Source organism: Dendronephthya gigantea, unplaced genomic scaffold, assembly GCF_004324835.1.
Source record: "Dendronephthya gigantea isolate DGI-Jeju-01 unplaced genomic scaffold, DenGig_1.0 000049F, whole genome shotgun sequence".
NCBI lineage: Eukaryota > Metazoa > Cnidaria > Anthozoa > Malacalcyonacea > Nephtheidae > Dendronephthya > Dendronephthya gigantea.
In genome coordinates, this window is record NW_021163059.1 from 999,179 (window position 1) to 1,022,004 (window position 22,826).

Genomic DNA, 22,826 nt, shown 5'->3' on the forward strand with positions numbered 1-22,826 from the left:
TCAGCATCGACTGATACCTATTATAAAGTAGTTGGTATCGGTATCGAAAAAAATTCCTGGAATTGCCCAGCGCTAATATTCGTCTTGTATAGCATTCTTTGTGTGAGGTTACTTTTGTACGTTCTTGGTATATTTTACAAGCTAAGGAACCAATCTAAAATCGTATTTTTTTGTGACAAAAATGAGCTAGGAAACTCAGAATCATCCCTTTAAAAAGACATTTCAATACCGCAGATTCAACGTTGGGGAATATATGCTCAACAAGACTTGCACGTTAAGTTGTGGAGACTAAGCAAAAAAAAGCAAAATGCGTATCCCAGAAGCTGAAATGTTTAGATGATAAGGTAAGAAACATTTATGCATTTGTATTTATATATTTAACTTGTATATTTCGTGTTTGACTTATTATTTTTCGTGTATATGATATGGACTTGCGGCTAACCTGATCGACTTAAATTTCCATACGGTGGCCCATAAGTGCAAAACACAACACAGGGAAACAAAACATAATACACATTATACTGTTGGCCCATAAGTGCAAAACACAACATAAGGAGCACATAAGGAAAAATGCAACACACATAGTAAAAAGACAACAAACATAGCGAAAAATGCAACACACATAGCGAAAACGCAACACACATAGCGAAAACACAATACACATCGTGAAAATGCAATAAACATAGCGAAAACGCAATACACATTGTAAACACAATACACATCGTGAAAACACAATACACATCACCCTAGAATTTGGCGTCATTTTTTTAACTTTAAAAATGGGAGATGCTGAGGATGAAGAAAGTATAATTCTATACTCAACGGATGGGTGGGAAGGCATTTTTGTCAAGCGTTGCGGAAGCAACAACAACATATGCTGTCTTAACCCGCACCACCTGCATCCACCCGATTCACAATCGGGCTCCCAGCCTTATGTGACAAAACATTTTCTGCTTCTTTCGTACCTCAGCCAGCAGAAAATAACACTTCTCACACACTGCTGGAAGCTGCTGCAGCCATTCCGCTGCAACTGACAACAATAGAGCTAAGTAATAATGCTATGCACTCTGCATAGATTTAGTAACTAGCAATAAAGAGTTAACTGATTCATCAATATAGTTGTTCTTTGCCCTGGAACTACGCCAACCCCCTTGTCTCTGAAGCAGTCGGTCTGGAATACCCATAGCTGCTGCTGTCGTTGCACCATCTGACCGTAGACTATGAAGCCCATAACACTTTGGGTTGAGACCTTCCATCTTTAGGTTGTTCTTAAAGAGCTGATTAGCCCTGCTGTACGACATTGGCTCCCTGCAGAGTTTGTGTCCACTCTTTGTGTGCTGAATTCTTCGCCAGAGAGTGGACTTTGGGTCATGCATTCCTTGTGCCAGGAACTTTTTGACCACCCCCACTGGGCAGGGGGTCTCGTCTGAACGAGCGATGAGAACTTGTGATCCTTCTCGGAACTGGTCATTCTTTCTTTTGGACAGTGATATTGTGAGATGGGTTGGTTCAAATACCAAGTCCTCGGGAGTAATATGAGACAGGGCATCCCACCGTAAGAACCCGTAGAATCCCAGAGCGATGAATGCAGCTAATTGAAGGTCACCAAGTGGCCCACCTTCCAAGCGCTGGATAATATTCCTCACATGGGAAGCTGATAGGGGTGTCTTTCTGCACTTCGGTTTGGCTAGGATTCTCCTGGCTGCCTCGACAACCTGTTTGACGACCGTGTGTTCGCTTGGTTTAGCATGACCATTCTTCAGGTGCACCCAGTCGATTCTGTATAGTGCTGAGTTAATGCATGAGACTGAGCGTTCTTGTTGTATTAAGAAAACGATGTACAGGGCTAGTGTAATGTTACTTGCCGGTATAGGACAAACCCCGTGAGAAGAGGCCCAGCGTTTCCAAGCTCTGTATGCATTGATATAGGTGGTAACAGTTCCTGGAGCTTTATCCCGTATCAGTACTGCTGGCAGCAAACTGGCTAGCTGTTTAAATTCGGATCCTGAAACTGATCCAGACTGATCCAGCTCTCAATGTTTATATCATTGGGACATTGTACTAAGAAATGACAAAATCACAGTTAACAGTGCAAAAGCCACAATCTCAACATGCCTGTGTGCCATTTTGGCCTAATCACTGTTGACTCACAGTACTTGCTGCACATGTGTGCATAATTGCCATACAGCTTTACTGCTACATTACATTGCCATGCAGCTGTACATTTAGCGAGTAACCTTCCCTGCGGCTGTACTTTCTACTAGAGCATTGAAATATGGCTCAACTGTAAGGTACAAGTCATAACGGCTGTACTCTAATAGGTACCTAGCCATGTGGCGGTACCCTCCACTACGCAATCTCCTATTGAACAGCACAGGTCCCATGACAGCTATACTTTAACCAGGTACCTGTGCCATGCGGCTGTACCCTCTCCTAGGCAATTTCTCATTGTACAGTACAAGTGCCATAACAGCTGTACTTACCCAGGTTCCTATGCCATGCAGCTGTACCTTCTACTAGGCAATCGCTCATTGTACGGTACAAGTGCCAAACAGCTGGACTTAACCAGGTACATTTGCCATGCAGCTGTACCATCTACGCAACCTACAATTGTACAGTACCATAACCGCTGTACTGCAATCTATATGGCCATGCAGCTGCACACTCCCACAAATTAAATAAACAACAGGTATTTTGATTAAACAAAGTGCTTCCAAAATTCTATTTACAAGTGCTAAACTGTTCAATGTCCAATCAATTTCAGCGAAAGTCTACTCTCAGTGCCCATATCTGGTATTAGGGAACACTGTCTGCAAATGTACTGCTAGATGCTGAGCCTGCAACAAATACTCCATCGAAAGTGGGAATTCTTAGGCTGCCTTTTACAAACGCTTTCCAGCTACCACTCTTGTCGACAAGCAAAGGCCACCAAGGTGCTGAAGGCCAATATGGCATTAGTAAAGTTCCAACTTCTTTCCCAATGTGCATGTGGCGAAGGACACGTGGAATAAGGTAAGGTGGTGGGAAGATCCAGTTATTCTCGTTGGTCCATGATACCGTAAAAGCATCGGTTCACTCACAACCCGGATTCAAGTATCGGCTGGAAAAACATGGTAGTTGCTTAGTCTTGTTACTGGCAAAACGATCCAGTGTGTGAGGCCCCCAGAGCTTGTCAACAACCCGAAAACAGGAAGGATCCAGCATATAGTCATCCGGATCGTCCAATTGGGACAATCCGTCAGCAGTGTCATTCCAATCTCGACTCACCCACTCTACCGTCAGCCGTATGTTATGCTGCCTACATATCTGGTAGATCAACACAGCCTCCTTATGCAGGTCTCGATTCCGACTCCCGACAGTCATGATCCTCTCACTCCTTGGTTATCAGTTCTGTGCCTCACTTCCTTGCTGGCAAGTTGTGATGCTAACGAAGCCAGGACCAGCCGAGCTGCTCTAAGTTCACAAAATGTTGAGCTCCTTACATTTTCCTCCTTAGACCAACTTCCTACTGCCTTCTGGTCTCCAAATTCCACAGCATATCCGCCCCAAGCAACGTCACTGCGTCAGAATAAGCCAGTACTTCGACCCTCGGAGATGCTGACCAGATAGGCTGACCACCGTTTTCAAAATTGCTGTGCCAAAACATAACCTCATTTCTAGCATCTTCCTCTAGTTGGAATTTCTTATCCCAAGATGAGGATTCTTGAACCGCTCTGTACAACTCTCTGGTCCACAGGCACACAACAGGGCCAAGAGCAAGTCCCATAGAAGAGAGAGAACCAGTAAGCCTAGCTATATGACGAGCAGACACGACAAATTGACAATCCAGAACATGTTGGAGCATATCCTTAAATGCTGCTACCCTTGTATCAGAAAACGATAAACTTCCCTGAAACCAGATCAATAATGAATCCCAGAAGTTCTCCGTACTGAACAGGTTCCCACAAACTTTTCTCTCGTTTGCCACGAAACCACTGGCCTTGATATCCTGTCTAACTTTCTGTGAAGTTTCTCGAGCATCCTTTAGGTTACTCTCAGCCCCCGCGCCGTCATCCAAGTATGTAAAGATACGAATTCCCTGCTCCCTTCAGTGCTTCACAAGGGTTTTCTGAATCTTTGTGAATACATATGGGGCAGAAGCTAACCCAAAGGGGAGAACAGTAAACTTAAAAAACATTTTATGTCCGTTGAACACCCATGCGCACCCAAGCAATTTTGTGTGTTCTGGCGAAATTTCAACATGATGATAGCCATTCGAGTAATCAAACTTAAAAAACCAGTCGCCTTGTTGGAAAAGGTCGCTGGCAGTTCTAATATCCTCGTACTTGAACTTCAGAACCCTGAGATGCTCGCTAATGTACCGTAAGTCCAAAATAAGTCTAAGTTTTCCCGAAGCATTCTTTGCTACGCTTAGACGACTACAAACGCTTAAGTCAAATTCTTGCACTTTGATTAAAACTCCCGTGGAAATAAGTTTTTTGATCTCGTCAGAAACAAACTCTGATTGGCCAATAGCGCTGGCATGATTGTTGAACAGTTTTGGCTGTGGTAGTGCGACAAAAGGTAAATAATAACCGTTGCTAATAATATCTAGAGTCCATTGACTGGCCCCAATATCCTGCCAAAATTTCAGGTGCTTATGCAATCTACCGTTTACATAAACAGAACTATTGTTAACTTTAGAACAGTCAAATGTTACTTCGGGTTCATCACCACAAGCTTCCTCAGTTATTGGTTTGGTTAGCTTGTTTTGTGCTCGCGATAACGAAGCGCGAGTTTGCTGAACGACATTCTTGTGCGAGGTGACCTGGCTTGAGGCAACGAAAACACGTCATAGCACTCATGCGGTTGTTGCGTAAAGACTGGCTGTTATACTTTGGCGCTGTTGTATTTTGCCCCGAGTATGATGCCTTCATGTCGCAGCCAAAATTGCGCCTTTGCGGAGCGCGTATTTGCTTTTTGGCTTTGAAACATACCGGTTCGGCTGCTTTCTCGTTTTTCAACTGCTTGCCCTCCTTTTTTGGCCGTTTTAACTCTTTAGCGTCGAAACGGGTTGTTAATGATCCTGTTGTGTACCCATGGGGATAGAAAGCTTCTACCTGCGCATTACTGGGGTAACAAAGGATATTTTGACTTAGTATGTTTACATTGTGTCTTACACAAAGTTTCATAATGTTTTAATAATAAATGCTGATGCGCTAGTCAAAATATAATCCTTTCTCTTTTGGCCGACGCCATTTTTTATTCACCCAGCATGGCGTCGTGTTCTAATGTAGACTTTAGCGAAGTTTTAGAAACAATTTGGGCTTCAGATTGGGAACTTTCTGGTGATGAGGACATGCCAGACTCTGACAAACCAAATAATCATTAGGATTGTGAAGATAATGGCTCAAAAGACAACTGCCCGATCAATTTTGCTCATGAAACCAATGTTGCAATGATCAGAGATGTTTTATACATTTATTTACCAACTGTTTCCACCATTTTAGGAGGAATTTATTGACCAAACTTTAGATGAGGGCAATTCTGATTCCTCCGATGAAGAGTTAACTCCTCCTGACCGTAAAACTGGTAAGCGGACAAATGAATCCGAGGGATTGAAAAAGAGGCCTAAAAGTGTCAAGAGAAAAAGAAAGCAAACAAAACCTATCAATAGCAGAGGAAAAGCAAATACTACAGTGGGACAGAGTAGTGGCAGCAATGATGGTGATCCAGGTTGGAAGAATTGTGAACATAACTTTAGCAATCCCAACTCAGAGGAGCCATTCCATGAGGTCCCAGGACCACGTCGTCTTGCATCTGGTCTCTCCTCTCCACTTGAATATCTCAAATTGTTTTTTACAGTTGAGATATTTCAAATGGTTGTTACTCAGACCAATTTATACCACCAACAATGCCAAGAAACAAAACCCTCTCCACTACCATGGAAAGATGTTTCCACAGAAGAAGTTAAAGCATTTATTGGTGTGGTTATTGCCATGGGGATATCAAATCATCCAGAGATTTATGACTACTGGAGTACTGAACCATTACTCTGTATGCCATGGTATTCCAGCATATTTTCCAGGGACAGGTTTAGCCAAATATATTGTTACCTTCATTAAGTGGACAACACAACAAAACCTCAGCAAGCTACTCCTGGGAATAAGCTTTTCAAGCTTGGAAACTTGCCAGATTATCTAGCCACAAAGTTCAAGAGTATGTATATCCCATCAAGGAACTTGAGCATTGATGAACAAATGGTTGGAACAAAATGTTGAGTGAGCTTCATTCAGTACATGCCTAAAAAACCTAAAAAAATTGGCATCAAGCTATGGGTTTTGTGTGAAAGTTTGACAGGATATTGTCTCCAATTTAAAATTTATACTGGAAAAGCTGACACAGGTGTAGCTGAGCATGGATTAGCCTACAGAGTTGTATTTGACCTCATAACAGATTATTTGGATAAAGGGTACCACCTATATTTTGACAATTTCTATACAGGTTTCCAGCTTGTTGCCAACCTAGCTAGTCGGAGAACATTTGCATGTGGAACTATCCGTGCAGACCGAGGACAGTTTCCAAATGACTTTCGTAAAGGCAGCATTGCAAAGGGATCCTCAAAGTATATAAGAAATAGAAACATTGTAGCTGTCCATTGGAAAGATAAAAGAGATGTGTTTGTTGTGTCAGCATTACATGGTAGTGGTAGTCAACAAATTGAAAGGCGAGGCGAGCCCGAGGGAATTGAAAAGCCAGATATGATAGTTGAGTACAATAAGTACATGAACAGAGTTGATAAATGTGACCAGAACTTGAACTATTATTCTGTAGGAAGAAAATCTATGAAATGGTGGAAGAAAGTGTTTTTCAGGTTGCTAGAATTATGCATCATCAATGCAATGGTGCTATACTTCTGTGCAAACCCTGATCTTGCAAAGAAGCGCCAAGCCCATAAATTGTTCCGAATCCAGCTTGTGCATGATCTTGTCCAACCTTTCCTAAATGGAAAAGCTGAAGGAAAAGCTGATATTCATTCCCCTACTGCTGGAAGAAGAACAAACCTTGATGAATTGAGGCTAAAAGGAAAACATTTCCCTGAAAGCCTACATCCCAAACGTGGATGGTGTTCGATTTGTGCATACAAGAAAGGGCCCAATAAGAAATATAAAGACACCAAAACATCCAATTACTGTGGAAAATGTGACAAATTTATATGTAAGAAATGTTTTGAGCCATTTCACACACAAAGTAAACTGTAAGTACTATTTTGCATGTTTACGAAGCATACAGAATTCTTATAATGAAAACTATGAAAGGTGTAGTTGAAAAAGATAGTGTTATTTTATGGACACCATTATCAGATTTTTTAAATCTCTTTGTTTCATATGATAACCAGAAAATGTAATTTAGCTATTTTAGCCTACAAATGTTGTTTTACATCTCACTTTTTAAAATTATGGCAAGAATTTCCTTATTTGTATCAATTTTCATAATAAAGTACATTATTGTCATGTGACTGATGACGTCCTATGCGCTTAGTTAGGAAGTTCTTTGTTGGTTCTCAAGAATCTCTTTGGCCCACGCCGGTGGATCTTCGGATCTACTTCGAGGCCTTTCTACGCTGTCCTTCGAGCGAGAACTACGCCGCCTTCGGCTTCGACTACCGTCGCGTTCCTCGTTTCTGCTCTCACTACGACGAGAACTAGTATGGCTATGGCTATGTTTACTTCTTTCGTATGACCGAGAAACTTGGCCTTCGTCTTCGTTAGTAAGCCTATCATCTTGTAAACTTGGGCTTTGGTTATGAGACTCGAGTCTTTTCAAAAGACAAGAGGATCTCAAGGTTGATTGCTTAGGCTTTCCCATGATAGCAAAATGAAAATACCGTGGAAAGATGGCGAAAAATTGCAAAGAAATTTGAATAAATTTGAATAAAACGCACAGCGAAAAAATTTTTGTCAAGCGTTGCGGAAGCAACAACATGTGCTGTCTTAACCCGCATCCACCCGATTCACAATCGGGCTCCCAGCCTAATGTGAGAAAACATTTTCTGCTTCTTTTGTACCTCAGCCAGCAGAAAATAACACTTCTAAATCGCTTTCAACTTTAAAAATGGTGGATGCTGAGGATTAAGAAAATTTTATTCGCTAAATGTTATTTTTTGCTAAGATCATCATTTTGAGCTTTTCACAAAAAATATCACAGCAGTCAATGTGCTATTAATTTACGCTCGCATTATAAAAAGTATTGGAAGAAAGTGTTGTATTACTAATACCACAGAGGTGAGATCCAGTCCAGTGGTGGTGCCAAAGTTTTAAAATGAGTGGGGGGGAGGTAATTGTGGGTCAGAAAAATGTTTTAGGGACTATGTATATAGGACTATAAATTAAGAAAGTATTACACTTACATAACACGAAAAGATGAAAGCCGGATAGCGCTATCCACTGGATAGCGGTTTTCTCGATCGCAGTAAAATCGCCCGTTTATAAGCCTTAGTGTACCTAAATTGAGGAACCTCTTTAATAATTGTTGGTTCCAAAGCGGAAATTTTATTGCTTTTCAAACATTTTAGAACGGCTAAAAAAACCACTATCCGGTGCCGGCGGATAGCGCATACGCCTTTCGTAGCTACTGGGGGTGGCAGCCTGCGGGCAGAAAAAAAACACTCAAGGGGTGGCTAAATGCCCCCTTGCCCCTCCCTTTACGCAGCCACTGTGTGTGATATATGCGAGTAAGCTAACTGGGGAAAACGTTACAGATCTACTGGCAAATCTGAATACTAATTACTACCGTTTTATGTTCATTTCCCACAAGTGCGTTTCCCGCCAGTATGATCTTAATTAATCATTGATCTAACGGCCTTTAGCCATTTGCATCACTATTGTTTTCTCACCAAAATGAAATGCATAAGATGTGGAGTAGTCAATTTACAGGAATTTAATTTTTGTCAATTGTGGAAAAGAAGTACGAGTTAAAGATGTGGTAGTAGAACCGATCCAAAAAGAAACTCAGAAACCAGAAAATGAGAGGCAAATACAAACTTTTGAACAGTTTTGCAAGCGATTGTCTTCTCAGCGACAAGAACAAATAAATGCAAACCAAAAGACAAAGACAAAGAAGAAGAAATCAGAAGCTAAAACGGAGGTCATGATCAATGTTGGTTTAATGAAGTTGGTAAATGGCGGTATCAAACCAATAAAAGGAAAGGGTATGATGATTCGGGTTCTTTCGGATATTCGCAAAGTACCATTATTGAGTAAAGCGTTAGACAAGCATGCAGCACATGATCGAAATTTTGATCCTTACGACGATTACACCCTTGCCTATCCAGATGGCACTGAAGTTCTCACGTTACCTGGACAACCTACACAAATATTTCAGCTGGATAAGTATAAGGAAGATATCGGTAAAAGTATTAACCGCATCACATTGTATCTTGTACAGAGAGATTTTTTAACCAATGATAAAAAATCCGATTGTGGAAACGAAAGTGACAATTTTGAATTAAGCAGCAAGTCTGTTGGCATCAATGAGCCAAGGTGTAAAATATATTTTTCAATAATAATCTTTTTCAATAAATGTATAATGAAACAGAATTGTATGTATTATTATATAATTTACTTAAGTTCAGATGGTTGCATGCATTGAAAAATTGACGAACAAACAGCCTAGCTATGCAACCACATTAAAAAATAGTAAGCTTTAGCAGGTATATTGGAATATTACAGAACTTTTGTTAGGTCTGAGGACAATGTTACATTATGGTGTTATATAATAATTGTGTATACCTACTGGGTTTATGATTGTTAATTTTAATTTTTTACTATTCTTTGATAGTTCATATATCTCTTTGATGGCCGAAGAAGATGCGATAATTTCATCCGATGATGAGAAAGATGATCATGAGTTTTTAGCTAATGAAGTGTAATATATCACAATTCTATTTCGTCATCAGCCTATGTCGTGTGAGGTTGTACGAGAGAGAGTGGAGCGCATGCGCCAACCAGTTGTGTTGTTCACGCGCCAGTGATCAGTCGCTATTTTTTGGAGCTCGATGGTTCATGCTTGAATTTCGTCCTGAATCGTGCCTGAAATCTATCTGAAGACCAAGATTTCAGCTAAGTGTAGCTTTTCATGTTATAGTGTCTTGTTATAGTGTCTTGTTAGTGCTTATATTTGTCAATGTCGGTTTGCGAAAGCGCAGATATAGTTGATGAAATTTCGGCTGTTGAGCGGGAAGACTCTTCGCCACAGCAGTCGTCTTGTAACGGCTCAATGAGCACAAAAGACGACCGATTGCTTTCCTTTCTTAGCGATATGCGAGAAGACATGCAACTTACGCATAAATTATTAGCACAAATGCTTGCACAAGGCAACACAAGCTCATCTCAAGGAGATGAAAATTTTGGCGGGAAACGCAAAGCCACGATGTTTGAGGTTGCCGTTCCCAGCCCCGTTAACGCTAATAAGCGTAGTAAAAACACTCACACAGCTTCAGAGAAAGCAACGAAACATGCTTCAGAGAAAGCAACAGATAATGCTTCAGAGAAAGCGCAAGAACTCGCTTCAAACGATGAAGTGCATGATCAGACTCCAGATGAGTCAAACATAGTTGAGGACGACATATTAAGCGTCCATGCGGGAGTAGATGAGCTAATCGATCAAGCCGAACTAGATTCCGATGAGAATGAGGAGGTTGAAGATCTCCTCGCTGTTATCAATGAGTCTTTAAACCCTTCCGATGAAACTGGGGCCCTGTTTCAGAACGATTGGCCAAATTGGTGAATGAAAAATTCACACTTGATTTTGACTTAGAAAAACGCAAATCTATAATGGAGAACTATAAGACTCCTAAGAATTGTGATCAACTTTTTTCCCCCGGGTGAACCCTGAGATTTGGGGGAGATTGTCAAGTTCTGTAAAAAGAACAGATATCAAATCCTCTGTCTTGCAAGATATCTTGCTAAGCGTATCCTCTGCTATGGTCAATACAATGGAGGCTTTGCTTGAGAGCAGAGGGAAGAAAGCCTTGCCAAATTATAAGGCACTTTTGTCTAATTTGACAGATTCTATTGCCCTACTAGGGCATGTGCACAAAGAGATGTCATTTAATCGCAGAGATGCACTCCGGTATCACCTCAATCCGGAATTCCGACAAGCATGCTCCCGGGTTGTTAAGCCTACAAGGTTTTTATTTGGGGATGATCTTTCCAAGACCATCCAAGATATTCGGGCCACAAACAAAGTTGTTAATACTGTGGCCCAGGGAACTTTTTCCAATCGTGAGTCATCCCGATTCAAAAGCCCACAGGCATACCCGACCACAGCCCGAAAACCTTTTTTATGGCAAATGGGGAGGGGGACATACCACAGCAGGAACAACTTTCGTCAAGGGTTCCGTCAACAACAACAGACGTCCTCAGCCCCTCTCAAAAAGAAATCTATGAACAACTCATGTTTTTAAAATCTCAGTTTTAGGTAAATAGTTTTTCTGTTTTTATGGAGGGCCCATTTAAATTATATGTTATGTCTAGGGTGTCATCTTTCCAAGGGGGGCAGTTGTTCTCTTATTACTCTGAATGGGCAAATTTCACTTCAGACAGCTCAATACTTGAAACTGTTTCGGGTGAGAAATTAGATTTTATAGAATTTCCAATAGCTTCATCTTACCCATTAAATAGCATATGTAAAGAACACTACTCATTAGCTGATGCGGAAATTAAAAGCTTACTAGAAAAGAGGGTAATTATAGAGTGTTCCCATGAAGGAGAATTTATCTCCCCTGTATTTACTGTGCCTAAGAAGGATGGAAGAGTCAGATTGATACTCAACCTGAAAAAGTTAAACCAGTATATACAAAACTACCATTTTAAAATGGAAGGCATTCAAACCATTATGAAACTGGTAACTAAAAATTGCTGGATGGCTACACTTGACCTAAAAGATGCTTATTACAGTGTCAAGGTGGACCCAGCTTATAGAAACAAGTTGTATAAATACTTAGCTCTTCCCAATGGTTTGGCTACATGCCCTAGAAAATTTACCAAACTTATGAAACCACCACTGGCTAAGCTTAGAGAGATGCAACATATTATCAGTGGGTATATTGATGACTTCTATTTGCAGGGTCATACTTATGCTAGGTGTGCTAGTAATATTCTTGATACTGTAGAAACCTTTGACAGGCTAGGTTTAGTTATTCACCCAGAAAAGTCTGTTACCTCCCCATCACAAGAAGTTATTATTCTGGGGTTTGTTATTAACTCTATAACAATGACTATCAGAGTTACAATTGAGAAGAAGGAAAAAATCAAGAAGCTTTTGATTGCCGCTATTGCAAATCCTGTAGATATTTCTATAAGGCAGGTAGCTAAGATTATTGGTTGCCTTGTCTCTTCTCTACCTGGAGTCCAGTATGGGGCTCTGTATTACAGATACCTTGAAATGGATAAAATATCAGCTCTTAAAATAGCAAAAGGAAATTTTGATGCCCCCATGACTATCTCTGAAGATGGTCTTGTAGAGTTAAGATGGTGGGTTACCCATATAGATGAAAGTTTTAATTATCTAATGTCTTTTCCCATTGATATTACCATATACTCTGACGCATCCTTACAGGGATGGGGAGCCGTACTCGGAGATACATCCTCAGGGGGGAGGTGGTCTCCAGAGGAACGTACAAATCACATCAATTATCTTGAACTTCTGGCAGCATTTTTTGCCCTAAGATTGTTTTGCAATACCATTCAGAGAAAGCATGTTAAACTCATGATAGATAATACCACAGCAGTAGCAGTAATTAACAACATGGGAACTTGCCATAGTCGTGCTTGTCACTCGATTGGCTGCCAAATCTGGCAATTTTGTATCAAAAATAACATTTGGCTTACTGCTGCTCATATTCCTGGTTCTGCAAATGTCCTAGCAGACAAAGAATCACGCCATTTTCAAAGTCAGGATAGAGAATGGAAACTTAATCCCTTATTATTACATAATGCACTCAATACTTTAAAATTTCAACCTGAGATAGATCTTTTTGCATCACGCTTGAATAAACAATTTTCAATATTTTGTTCTTATAGACCAGACCCTGAAGCAATGTTTGTTGATGCTTTTTCTATCTCATGGGGTGACTTAAAGTTTCATTGTTTTCCCCCGTTTAGTTGTTTGTTACAGGCCATGAAGAAAATAATCCAGGAGCAGGCCCAGGGAATTTTAGTTGCTCCAGACTGGCCCACCCAACCTTGGTACCCTCTGCTGGCCCTGCTTCATGTTCAACCGCCAGTAATCCTACAATCCAGTCAAAAACTGTTGAGCCTTTGTCACTCTCCGGAAATAACTCACCCCCTGTGCAGAAAACTGAAACTTTTAGTATGTCATGTCTCAGGCAACAACTACAACGCCGTGGCTACTCGCTAAGATCCATTCAAATCATTGAATCCTCATGGAGGGATAGCACAAGATCTCAATACAAAGTGCACCTACAAAAATGGTTGCAATTTTGTATGGCGAGGGACTGTGATATTATATCACCCCCCTTACCACGGGCGTTAGATTTCCTGTCATCCCTGTTCGACTCGGGGTTATCTTATAGTTCAATAAACTCGGCGAGGTGTGCTTTATCTACTATTCTGCAGTTAAGTGATAGTGACGTTACTTTTGGACAGTTACCTATCGTCAAGCGCTTTTAACTATCGATAATATGATCCTCCTTGCTGATAAGTGCACCTTTCACGTTATGGAGAAGGTAAAACAGACACAGGTCGAAACCCATGTCAAGCCCCTAGAGTTTTTGAAGTATTCATTAGAGCCTCAGCTTTGCATTGTTACTCATCTCTTAGAGTATGTCAAGAGAACTGCCGGTCATAGGAACGACATGAAGCAATTGCTACTTAGTTATATAAAACCATATGGACCTGCCTGAAAGGATACCATCTCTCGGTGGATCAAATCTGTTTTGACATCTGTGGGTTTGGATGTTACCAAGTTTAAGAGTCACAGTGTTCGCGCAGCATCTACATCATTTTTAGCGTTCAATAACTGTAACATCAAGGATATCATGTTATCAGCAGGGTGGTCGAATGCACAGACATTTCAACGCTTTTATAATAAGCCGAGGGAAGAAGATGAATTTAATTTTGGCGACTCTGTCTTACAGTGCTATACAGACGCTAGTAGCTCATAGACCTTATACGTTAAAGATACTTAGTTTGTTTAATGTTACACAATTGGTGGTTTTTTCCTTTTTCAATGCTATCAATAAATATCAAAATTTGTGGTTACCAGGGACAAAAATTTTTTCACAACCGTTTTGGGACAAAGCCCTCAATGATCGCTCTAAAATCTCGTACAACCTCACACGACATAGGCTGATGACAAAATAGAATTAAAAATTAAACGAAACTTACCTGGAAGTTGAAGTTTGATTTAGATTCTATGAGTCATCAGCCGGGAGTGTGGGAGTTGTACGCCCTCCCATTACATCTCCCTTAATAATTGGCACACTCCCACACTCATCACTGAGGTCTTTGTCCGGTAGCTCTAAAGACTGGTTGGCGCATGCGCTCCACTCTCTCTTGTAGAACTCCCACTCTCCCGGCTGATGACTCATAGAATCTAAATCAAACTTCAACTTCCAGGTAAGTTTCGTTTAATTTTTAATTAACAAACCAAGTGTATTAATTAGTTGGGAAGTGGGCACTGAAAATGATAGCACACAATTATTACATGGATAAAATTTTACTTGTAGTGTAATTGTCTCATTTCTTATAATTATACATTTTTTAGAACTGAAAGTATTATACCACTGGTAAAAATACTAGAGAAGCTAAAAGATGAATTAGAGAGCAGTGGAGATTGTGGAATATCACTAGTGAATGTTCGCAGAAGCGCAATTTTGGAGGATTCCTGAATTCCTGAGTTATCAGAAGGAAGAAGTTCAACCCACAACCAAGGATATCTATTCGTTTTGCAGATGATGATGGTTTCAGCGAAGGGGCAATAAATGCAGGTGGACCTCGGCTGGAGTATCTTCGTCTGCTAATAAAATCGGTGAATTAACATTTTGGGATCTTTGTTGGACCAGCTCAATGTCGAACACTTCTGCAAAATTGTGTTGGTATGTTCTAGGTTATAGGCAGTTAATTTATTGATTGTTGCCTGCAACATATGATTGGTTTTCCATTGGCATAAACAGGTGTTAGACATCAAAAGTTCAATTTTTCTAATCTTCACACTCTGATTGTATACTATATTATATTTATGAACAAGGCTACTAAAGATACTTCATCATTAACCTAGCCCATGGAGGACCTGCTGGTAACTTCTTCTGCCCATCTCTGTACAATACCATAGCTTTTGGATATACTATGGAACCCCAAATTGCCGACATTCCCGATCCTGCTGTGAGACACACAGTAGAACAAGTAAGTTATTAATATAATTAGTATAACTATATTAGTAAAAAGTTTTTAAAATTGGCCAAGATTGGAATTATAATTACTGGAATAAAGTGGGCCTGCCAGAAAATGCAGGAAGTATTTAGTCCATATGCCCATACAAAATCAAGCTGATATTTTGATTTAGATTAGTGCTTCCTCAACACTTGAAGTTCTGCGTGAAAACTTAAAAGACCCAAATATCCAAGACATTTTGGAAGCACAAGGGCATTCAAACTATGTTAGATGTGTTGAGGAAAAGGATCAATTGTGTAGGATTATCACTAAACATATTCTTGTTGATGGCCCGAGATCATTAATAGAAGAGCTCAAAGATGGCCTTTAGACCCTTGGCATACTGGATAAAATCATGCAATTCCCTGAACAGTTCCGTGAAATGTTTACTAGTGAAAACATTAGACTGTTTGATGCTCAATCGGTAGACCTGCTCTTCAGGGTAAATTATGCGGATCATGGATCAAATAAAAGGGCTTTGCAAGAACATGCGATTGTGTATTGGAGAGACTATCTTCAAGACTGCCAATGTAAGTTTTCTCTAATTTGACTTTTAAAGGGAAATTATCACAAGGATTTATAGGTCAACTCCCTAGTAAACTAACCAGAGAAAACTAGATGTCCTCTTCAAGTAATATTGTAGCTATATAGAAAGTTTTCTTTATTCACCTTATCATGGATATTTTATGTATTTAATTTAATATATTGCTATTTAAATAATGACATTTTTGACATTTTGGTAAAAGTATTTGCAAGACATATTGAATTACAGAGTTCATATAGCTATATGTGAGCCCAAATGAAATTTCTTGGTAACAGTATTCCCTGTATATTAAACTGCAAATAAGGTGAGGTACAAGATTTCGAGTAAGTCATGTAGAGGATACATGATTTTTGACTATAATATTATTGACAATTACCGACTATAGTATTATGCACTTATATAATTTGATCAGTACACCATATGTTTCTTCTAAAGGTGAATATATAACACTGACGGTATTAGATTCAAAAGAATAATGTGTAAAGTCCTTGAAGTTTTACTGTACTTATGATTTATTTCTATAGCTAACGAAGCATCAGCCAAACTAGAAGATGTGCTTGTGTTCATCACTGGAGCCAGTGTGCCTCCGCCAATGGGTTTTGAATCAAATCCGACCATTGACTTCACTGATGGAAATCTACCAACCGCGAATACCTGTTTAACTACCCTGCACTTGCCCACCATTTACACAGAATATGAACAATTTAAGGAGAAAATGGATTTTTCCATTTTAAAGTCCCCAAGTTTTGGTCAAGCATGACAAACAGTTGCCTTTATTTAGAATGTTGCATAGTTTCATAGTTTCATAGTTTTACTTTTAAGAAATTGATGTTTTGCGTCTTTGTTATATTTCAGTTGAAATATAGGGATTCATGAAGACATTAAAAGAAATAAATTCTTGAATAACGTCAAAAAGACAAAACAACTTTCATTGATTCAAGTTGATAACAAAATAGTGTATGTTGCGTTCTCCTGTATACGCATGTGGCTTACAACAGCCATCTTAAAAATGTCTCTGTAATTAAATGGCAGCAGATACCAATGTTCGGTATGCAGTCAAGCTTTCTCGCCAACTGGTTGGAGGATCAAAGCCAAGAGTGTGAAGTACGCAGTTGAAGTAGAGATGGTAATCACTGGTTTCGTTGCCTTCATTAGAGTCAACTGCCTCGGACGAGTTAACTTCATATTCAGATCAACAGGATGAAACGGTTTCTTGTAATCTTTTGACCCAATCTCCTCTGGCAAAAAATATAGCTTATTTGGAATTCCAGCTACAGTCTGGTACCTTGATTTTCGAATATAGTGATTGTTCCAATTACTTTGAACTTGACTCAATTCATTTTCAATAACTTTGTTGAATGAAAACCAAAGGCACTCCATATGCAAATGGTTGCTTGTGTCCAACTCACCACCATCTACCATATCCTTAAAAAAGTTCATCCACCATGAACTCCAGTTTCTTCATAGAAAGGCCCACCATGCCTCAATTCGTTGGTTCGTATGCGACAAGCCGTAACGATGAGCACCCAATCCAGATAACGAATCATTATTGTTTCTTTGAAGGAAACACTGCACCGTTGCCATACTTCCATTTTCCGTGCCTCTGTCTGTTCGCAAAAGTGTTGGACAAGCTTGCAATTCTTTAATAGATTCCAAAAAGAATGAGGCAATAATATGCGGATCGTTGTTGCTTCTGGTAAGTCTGAGCCAGATGAGTCTTCTACTAAATCCGTCAATGCATGCGTGTATCGGAAACCCATATGGTTTAAGCTTGTCATAACCATCAGAGTGCCAACTGTAGTTGGGGCCGGGGTTGGAATACCGTCGTCGTCTAAGGCAATGAGCTTTTCTTTGCTGGGTTCCGACAAGATCAAGCTCAGCCAGAAAAACTTGAACAACAGATCTTGGTACGTTGATGCCATATTTGGAATGCAACTTGTGGCATATCGACCGGTAACCAAGAAGGGAACCAGAACCATCTAGCTCTCTGGTTATGCATTCTCAAACAATTCCTTCATCCACATTACAATCTCTTTTCCGGAGTTGATTATTTTTTTTAGCAATTTAGAAGCGTTCTTTTTGAAATTTTTATGCCATGATATTTTTTGAGAAAGCTCAAAATGGTCTTATAGTCGTAATTTAATGAGAAATAGTGGCGAATTATACTTTCTTCATCCTCAGCATCTGCCATTTTTAAAGTTAAAAAAATGGCGACAAATTCGGTGGAATTTGGTGCCATTTTTTGAAGTCTAGGGTGATGTGTATTGTGTTTTTACGATGTGTATTGTGTTTTCACAATGTGTATTGCGTTTTCACAATGTGTATTGCGTTTTCGCTATGTGTGTTGCATTTTCGCTATGTGTGTTGCGTTTTCGCTATGTGTGTTGCGTTTTCGCTATGTGGGTTGCCTTTTTTGCTATGTTTGTTGTGTTTTTACTATGTGTGTTGCGTTTTCGTTATGTGCGTTGTGTTTTGCACTTATGGGCCAACAGTATAATGTGTATTATGTTTTGTTTCCCTGTGTTGTGTTTTGCACTTATGGGCCACCGTATTTCCATACCAATTTGTTATATTTCTGGGCCAATTTGCATTTTTAACTAAAGCCTATTGTATGTTAATAGAATTGATAAATTTTGTTATTTAAATATATTAATATATTTTTCCTTTGCTAAAACTTACAGGCCTTGCACAATACTGGCTATAAATTGGCACAGGTATGATTGAAACAACATTGTACATCTTTCAGAATTAAGCTATGTTTTTTAGTTTAAAACCTTTTATAACAAGTCTCAGACATGTTCAACTTTATATATGCAGGGAAATATATTGGTGAATGAGGTTGAAGACCTAGATAACATCAGGGCTGAATTAGTTGAAGATAGGCAGGAAGAACAGGAAGGAAGTTTTAGTATAGGCAAGAAGGCAGTTACTAGAGGTAAAAGCAAACCAACAGGGGGTAAAGATAAGTATAGGAGAGAGTTTATAAGGCTAATTCATATAAGCAGGTAGTAGGTAGTGAGCGGGCTGCACATATTAAGGTTGCCAACTGTCCCACCCCTTGCCTTGTTCCCTATGACAGGTTAATGCGGTATATAAAATCCATTGATATTGGTGAGTTGTTTAGTGTTCCTGAAAATTTGTGCAATGGTATGGATGAATGTGAGAAAGTCAATGGATGTTACAGGGATATGAAGATATTCTTGTAAGACTAGCTAATTTGAGTATCAAATTGTCAACTTCGGTGAGCCAAATACATTTCATATTGCTCTGGGTGGAGATGGTGCACCTTTTGGAAGAGATGATTCAGCATGTTCATGGTTCGTAAGTTTTCTTAACATTGGACCAGGCGTATTGAGTAGCAATGAAAATTTTCTTCCTTTTGGAGCTAATTGTTCGGAAAACTGTCTACTGGTAAAACGTTTCTTGGGTAAACTTATGATTCATATTCAAAGAATTGAAAGCAAATCTAACTCTGTTCTAGCTAAAGAAGAAAGCGTTGAAGTCAAGTTCGTGTTTTCCAAACTGCCAAACGATATGAAAATGCTTTGTTTTTTAGCTGGGGAGCTTACTAATAGTGCTACATACTTTTCCACTTTTGCAGATGAAAATTAGTCTATGTCTGTAAAAGGAAGAGGAACCGTGGAAATACTCAGAAAGGATCAAACAGGCGAAAAAAGTTTCCGACTTCAAAAAACAGCTTGAAAGGAGGAATGTCAAAGCCGCCACCAAACGAAAAAGTGTGACGACTTTCATTGCTAAGCAGAAAAGCTGCCAAGAGCTTGTTCCTTTGGTGGCTGAGCTAATTGACAGAGCTCATGCCGAACCGCTTCATTAAAAAAAGAATGCATGTGCCTTAGCTCATTGTTATCTTTAAAATCAAGCGGTTGAAATGTCAAAACCTAACCTACCTTCATCTTTTTCTCATGTTCTACCAGAAACACCATTTTACAAGTTTGTTAATGTTCTAAGATCAAAGTGTAACCTGAATAGGCTGGCGAAACGTATCATACGGTGGTACACGAAAATGCAAAGCTTGATGGAATGACGTTGAACTACAGATTCACAGGTAAGGACTCTCGCATGTTTTTACACAACTTTATGTTTCTCATTGATGTGCTTGAAAATGTTGTTCCTAGAATAACCTCTAATATACTTCACACGTTCATGCTTATCTCTGCCTTTGCTTGTGAAATCCAGTTGCTTTATTTAGTCAGGTAAATATTACTGATGAGCAGGTAAAAGAACTAAAGAAACACTGTGAAAATCTCCATCGTGGTTACTGGCTATATCTGAAAGTGAATCAAACTGTGTGGACTTTAGGTTTTGTTGTTCCTATTCACACAAAAGAAATGAAGGAACGTTTTGGGTTTGGGCTGGGTTTAAACTCATTGGAAGGACGAGAAGCAAAGCATATAGCCTAATTTTGAATGGAAATTATACACATGTCAAAATCAACAGTACACATGTACTGTAATTTCATGAATCCTAACTAGACAATATGTGACATCAAAAGTCGTGCACGCGTTTTCCAGATTTTTAATTCTTGTTGTAAAAAAAAATCGTCATATAGTTGGGTTCCACTGTATAGGAAATAAAAAATATAAGGGTGATGAAGACACTAAATTATTGATTACTTTCATTAATTAAACTAGCGATGGTATAGTAGCGATAATTGGGATGGATTATTTACCTTGTTGCCGTGAACTTATTAGCTTCAATTAAAGAAATCTTAAATCTCTCTTTACACTATGTGTGATATTTGGTAGGGAATGGATAAAAGTTCCAGCCGTGCCATTTTTAAAAGTACTTGGACTACCTAATTAGATAAAAATGGTACTGGTGCCAGATTTATCTGTGCCCTACCAAATATTGTGCGTAGTGTAAACGGGGCTATAATACCGTGCAACTATAGTTGAAGAGTGACAGGGGTATTATATTCCCTAAGGATACTTGAACAGCGTTCTGATTTGTTATTTTGTTTTATTCTGTCGTTTGTTTCGTCATGCCTCGTTCAGTGTTGACATAGTGTTGAATGTTGATGCTGTGTTATGCTGCTCGTTTGTTACACTGTGGTGTTGCGTTTTTCATGTTGTCTGTAACTAACTGATTAATTTCATGTGGATATTATATCTTGTTGTTTAAAGCTGGGTTACATGGAGTCTGTAATGTAAAGAAAGGCATCGTTTACATTTTTAATCACTATGTATCTTAAAAAATCTGGTCCTGTCTGAATATTTATTACCATTTCATTACACTATCTTTTTTAAATGAAAGTTTATGTTCAAAGAAACTTAAAACATGCAAAATTTTGGCTGCTTTCTAATTTAGAACATGTCATTGCCATATGGAACGTTTCTAAATGTGAAGGTTTGTTGACCAATCATGCAAGCTAGCATAAATTATTCATTTTCTACTTTTAAATAAGTTCGTTCAGGATAAAATAATAAGCATAATGTTTGCACAATAAGCAAACGTTATTGTTTAAGAAAGACGGTCTGTGATAATTTCCAGATGATTTTCAATTAAATCTGTGTTCACATGCATGCCTGCCTGGCTTGGCAACCTTCGTCCCACATAATCTGTTTAAAGGCTTACATACCCTGGATGTGATTCGCTATAACGCAATGCAAATTTTTTATTAATTAAATTATTAAAGAACCTTTTGCAAGATATGGGCACCAGAGCAGTCAAAATGTACCGTCAATTGGTATTACCAAGAATATTATAGCATTGTCAAAATTAGCGGCTTATAGTGATAAAAACTGAACTTGTAAAAATCACGTCGCGTTGGCTGGATCTCATCCGGTGTGTGTCGGCCTTTAGCCCCACACAGACAATTAATTTTTTTGTGCTCATCTGTGTGGGTCTTTAAAATTTAAGTGCATAAATCAGTATGATTAAGTATGACAAATGAACTTAATTCAAATCTACCTCATGTTTCCACAGCTGAATGAGTTAACCTATCTTATCTGATTTTTTTTTCAATGTGGAATCTTAGAGGACCATTGCAGCTTAATGATAGACAATGTCATGCAAAAGAGGACTATAAATACATTTTAAATGTATTATAACATAAATACGTTAAAGATGTTTAAAAAAATTTATTGTTTCTTTATCTTAAAATAGTGGCAGAAGAAATTTGATTTTTTTATTTAAATTGATCTTTTATTTAAAATATTTGAGTTGTTTGATTTACTATCTGGCAGCAGTTTGATTTTCTGACTGGAAAAGCAATTGAAAAACTAGTCATTAGAAGGGAAGTTCACATTAACTATATTTGTCTGCTGGTTTGCCTTCAAAATATTAGTGTGTAAATCTATGATTTTGGAGGCAATATCCAGCTATATAAGGATTATTATTTTGGTATAGTTAAAAAGGAATATAGAGCTTTGAGATGGTTCTTAACAGTTGTGAAAACTTGGGAATGAAGTGCATTAAAAAAGCCAACATCAGATTAAATTAACTAAACTAAGCATATTTCATCGAAGTGCACTGAGAACATATCAGATTTTCATAATTTTCGTAATATAATTGCCTAAAATGATCAATCATGTTTGCAATTACATTACCAAATTTGCCTAAAATGATTGAAACAATGCTCTGAATTTTCACAATTGTAAGAACGTGCCTATGTTAAATCGTTTTTCAAAGATTAAAGAAATGTTGGCATGCATGCTGAGGAACTCCATTTACATTCCATTCACCATAATTAAAACAGATGACTAGTTTTCCAGGCCTTTTCTTGTAAATAAAAACAAAGTCTTTCACCTCGATTATAATAACTGCTGCTGTCTGACCCTTTTGATTGCCAGAAAAACATCACTTAAAGTAATTGGCAACTTCATCTA

At 38.8% G+C, this 22,826-nt stretch overlaps 1 protein-coding gene across 1 annotated transcript; it reads right to left on the reverse strand.

The window, feature by feature from the left end:
* Positions 1–17,034: 17,034 nt before the first annotated feature.
* LOC114528336 lies at positions 17,035–19,922 on the reverse strand. Its single transcript, XM_028549963.1, has 3 exons — positions 19,887–19,922; positions 17,554–17,913; positions 17,035–17,403 (listed from the first exon to the last, which is right to left on the reverse strand). Exons 1-3 carry the CDS (start codon positions 19,920–19,922, stop codon positions 17,035–17,037), a joined length of 765 nt encoding a protein of 254 aa, XP_028405764.1.
* Between the last annotated feature and the right edge of the window lie 2,904 nt (positions 19,923–22,826).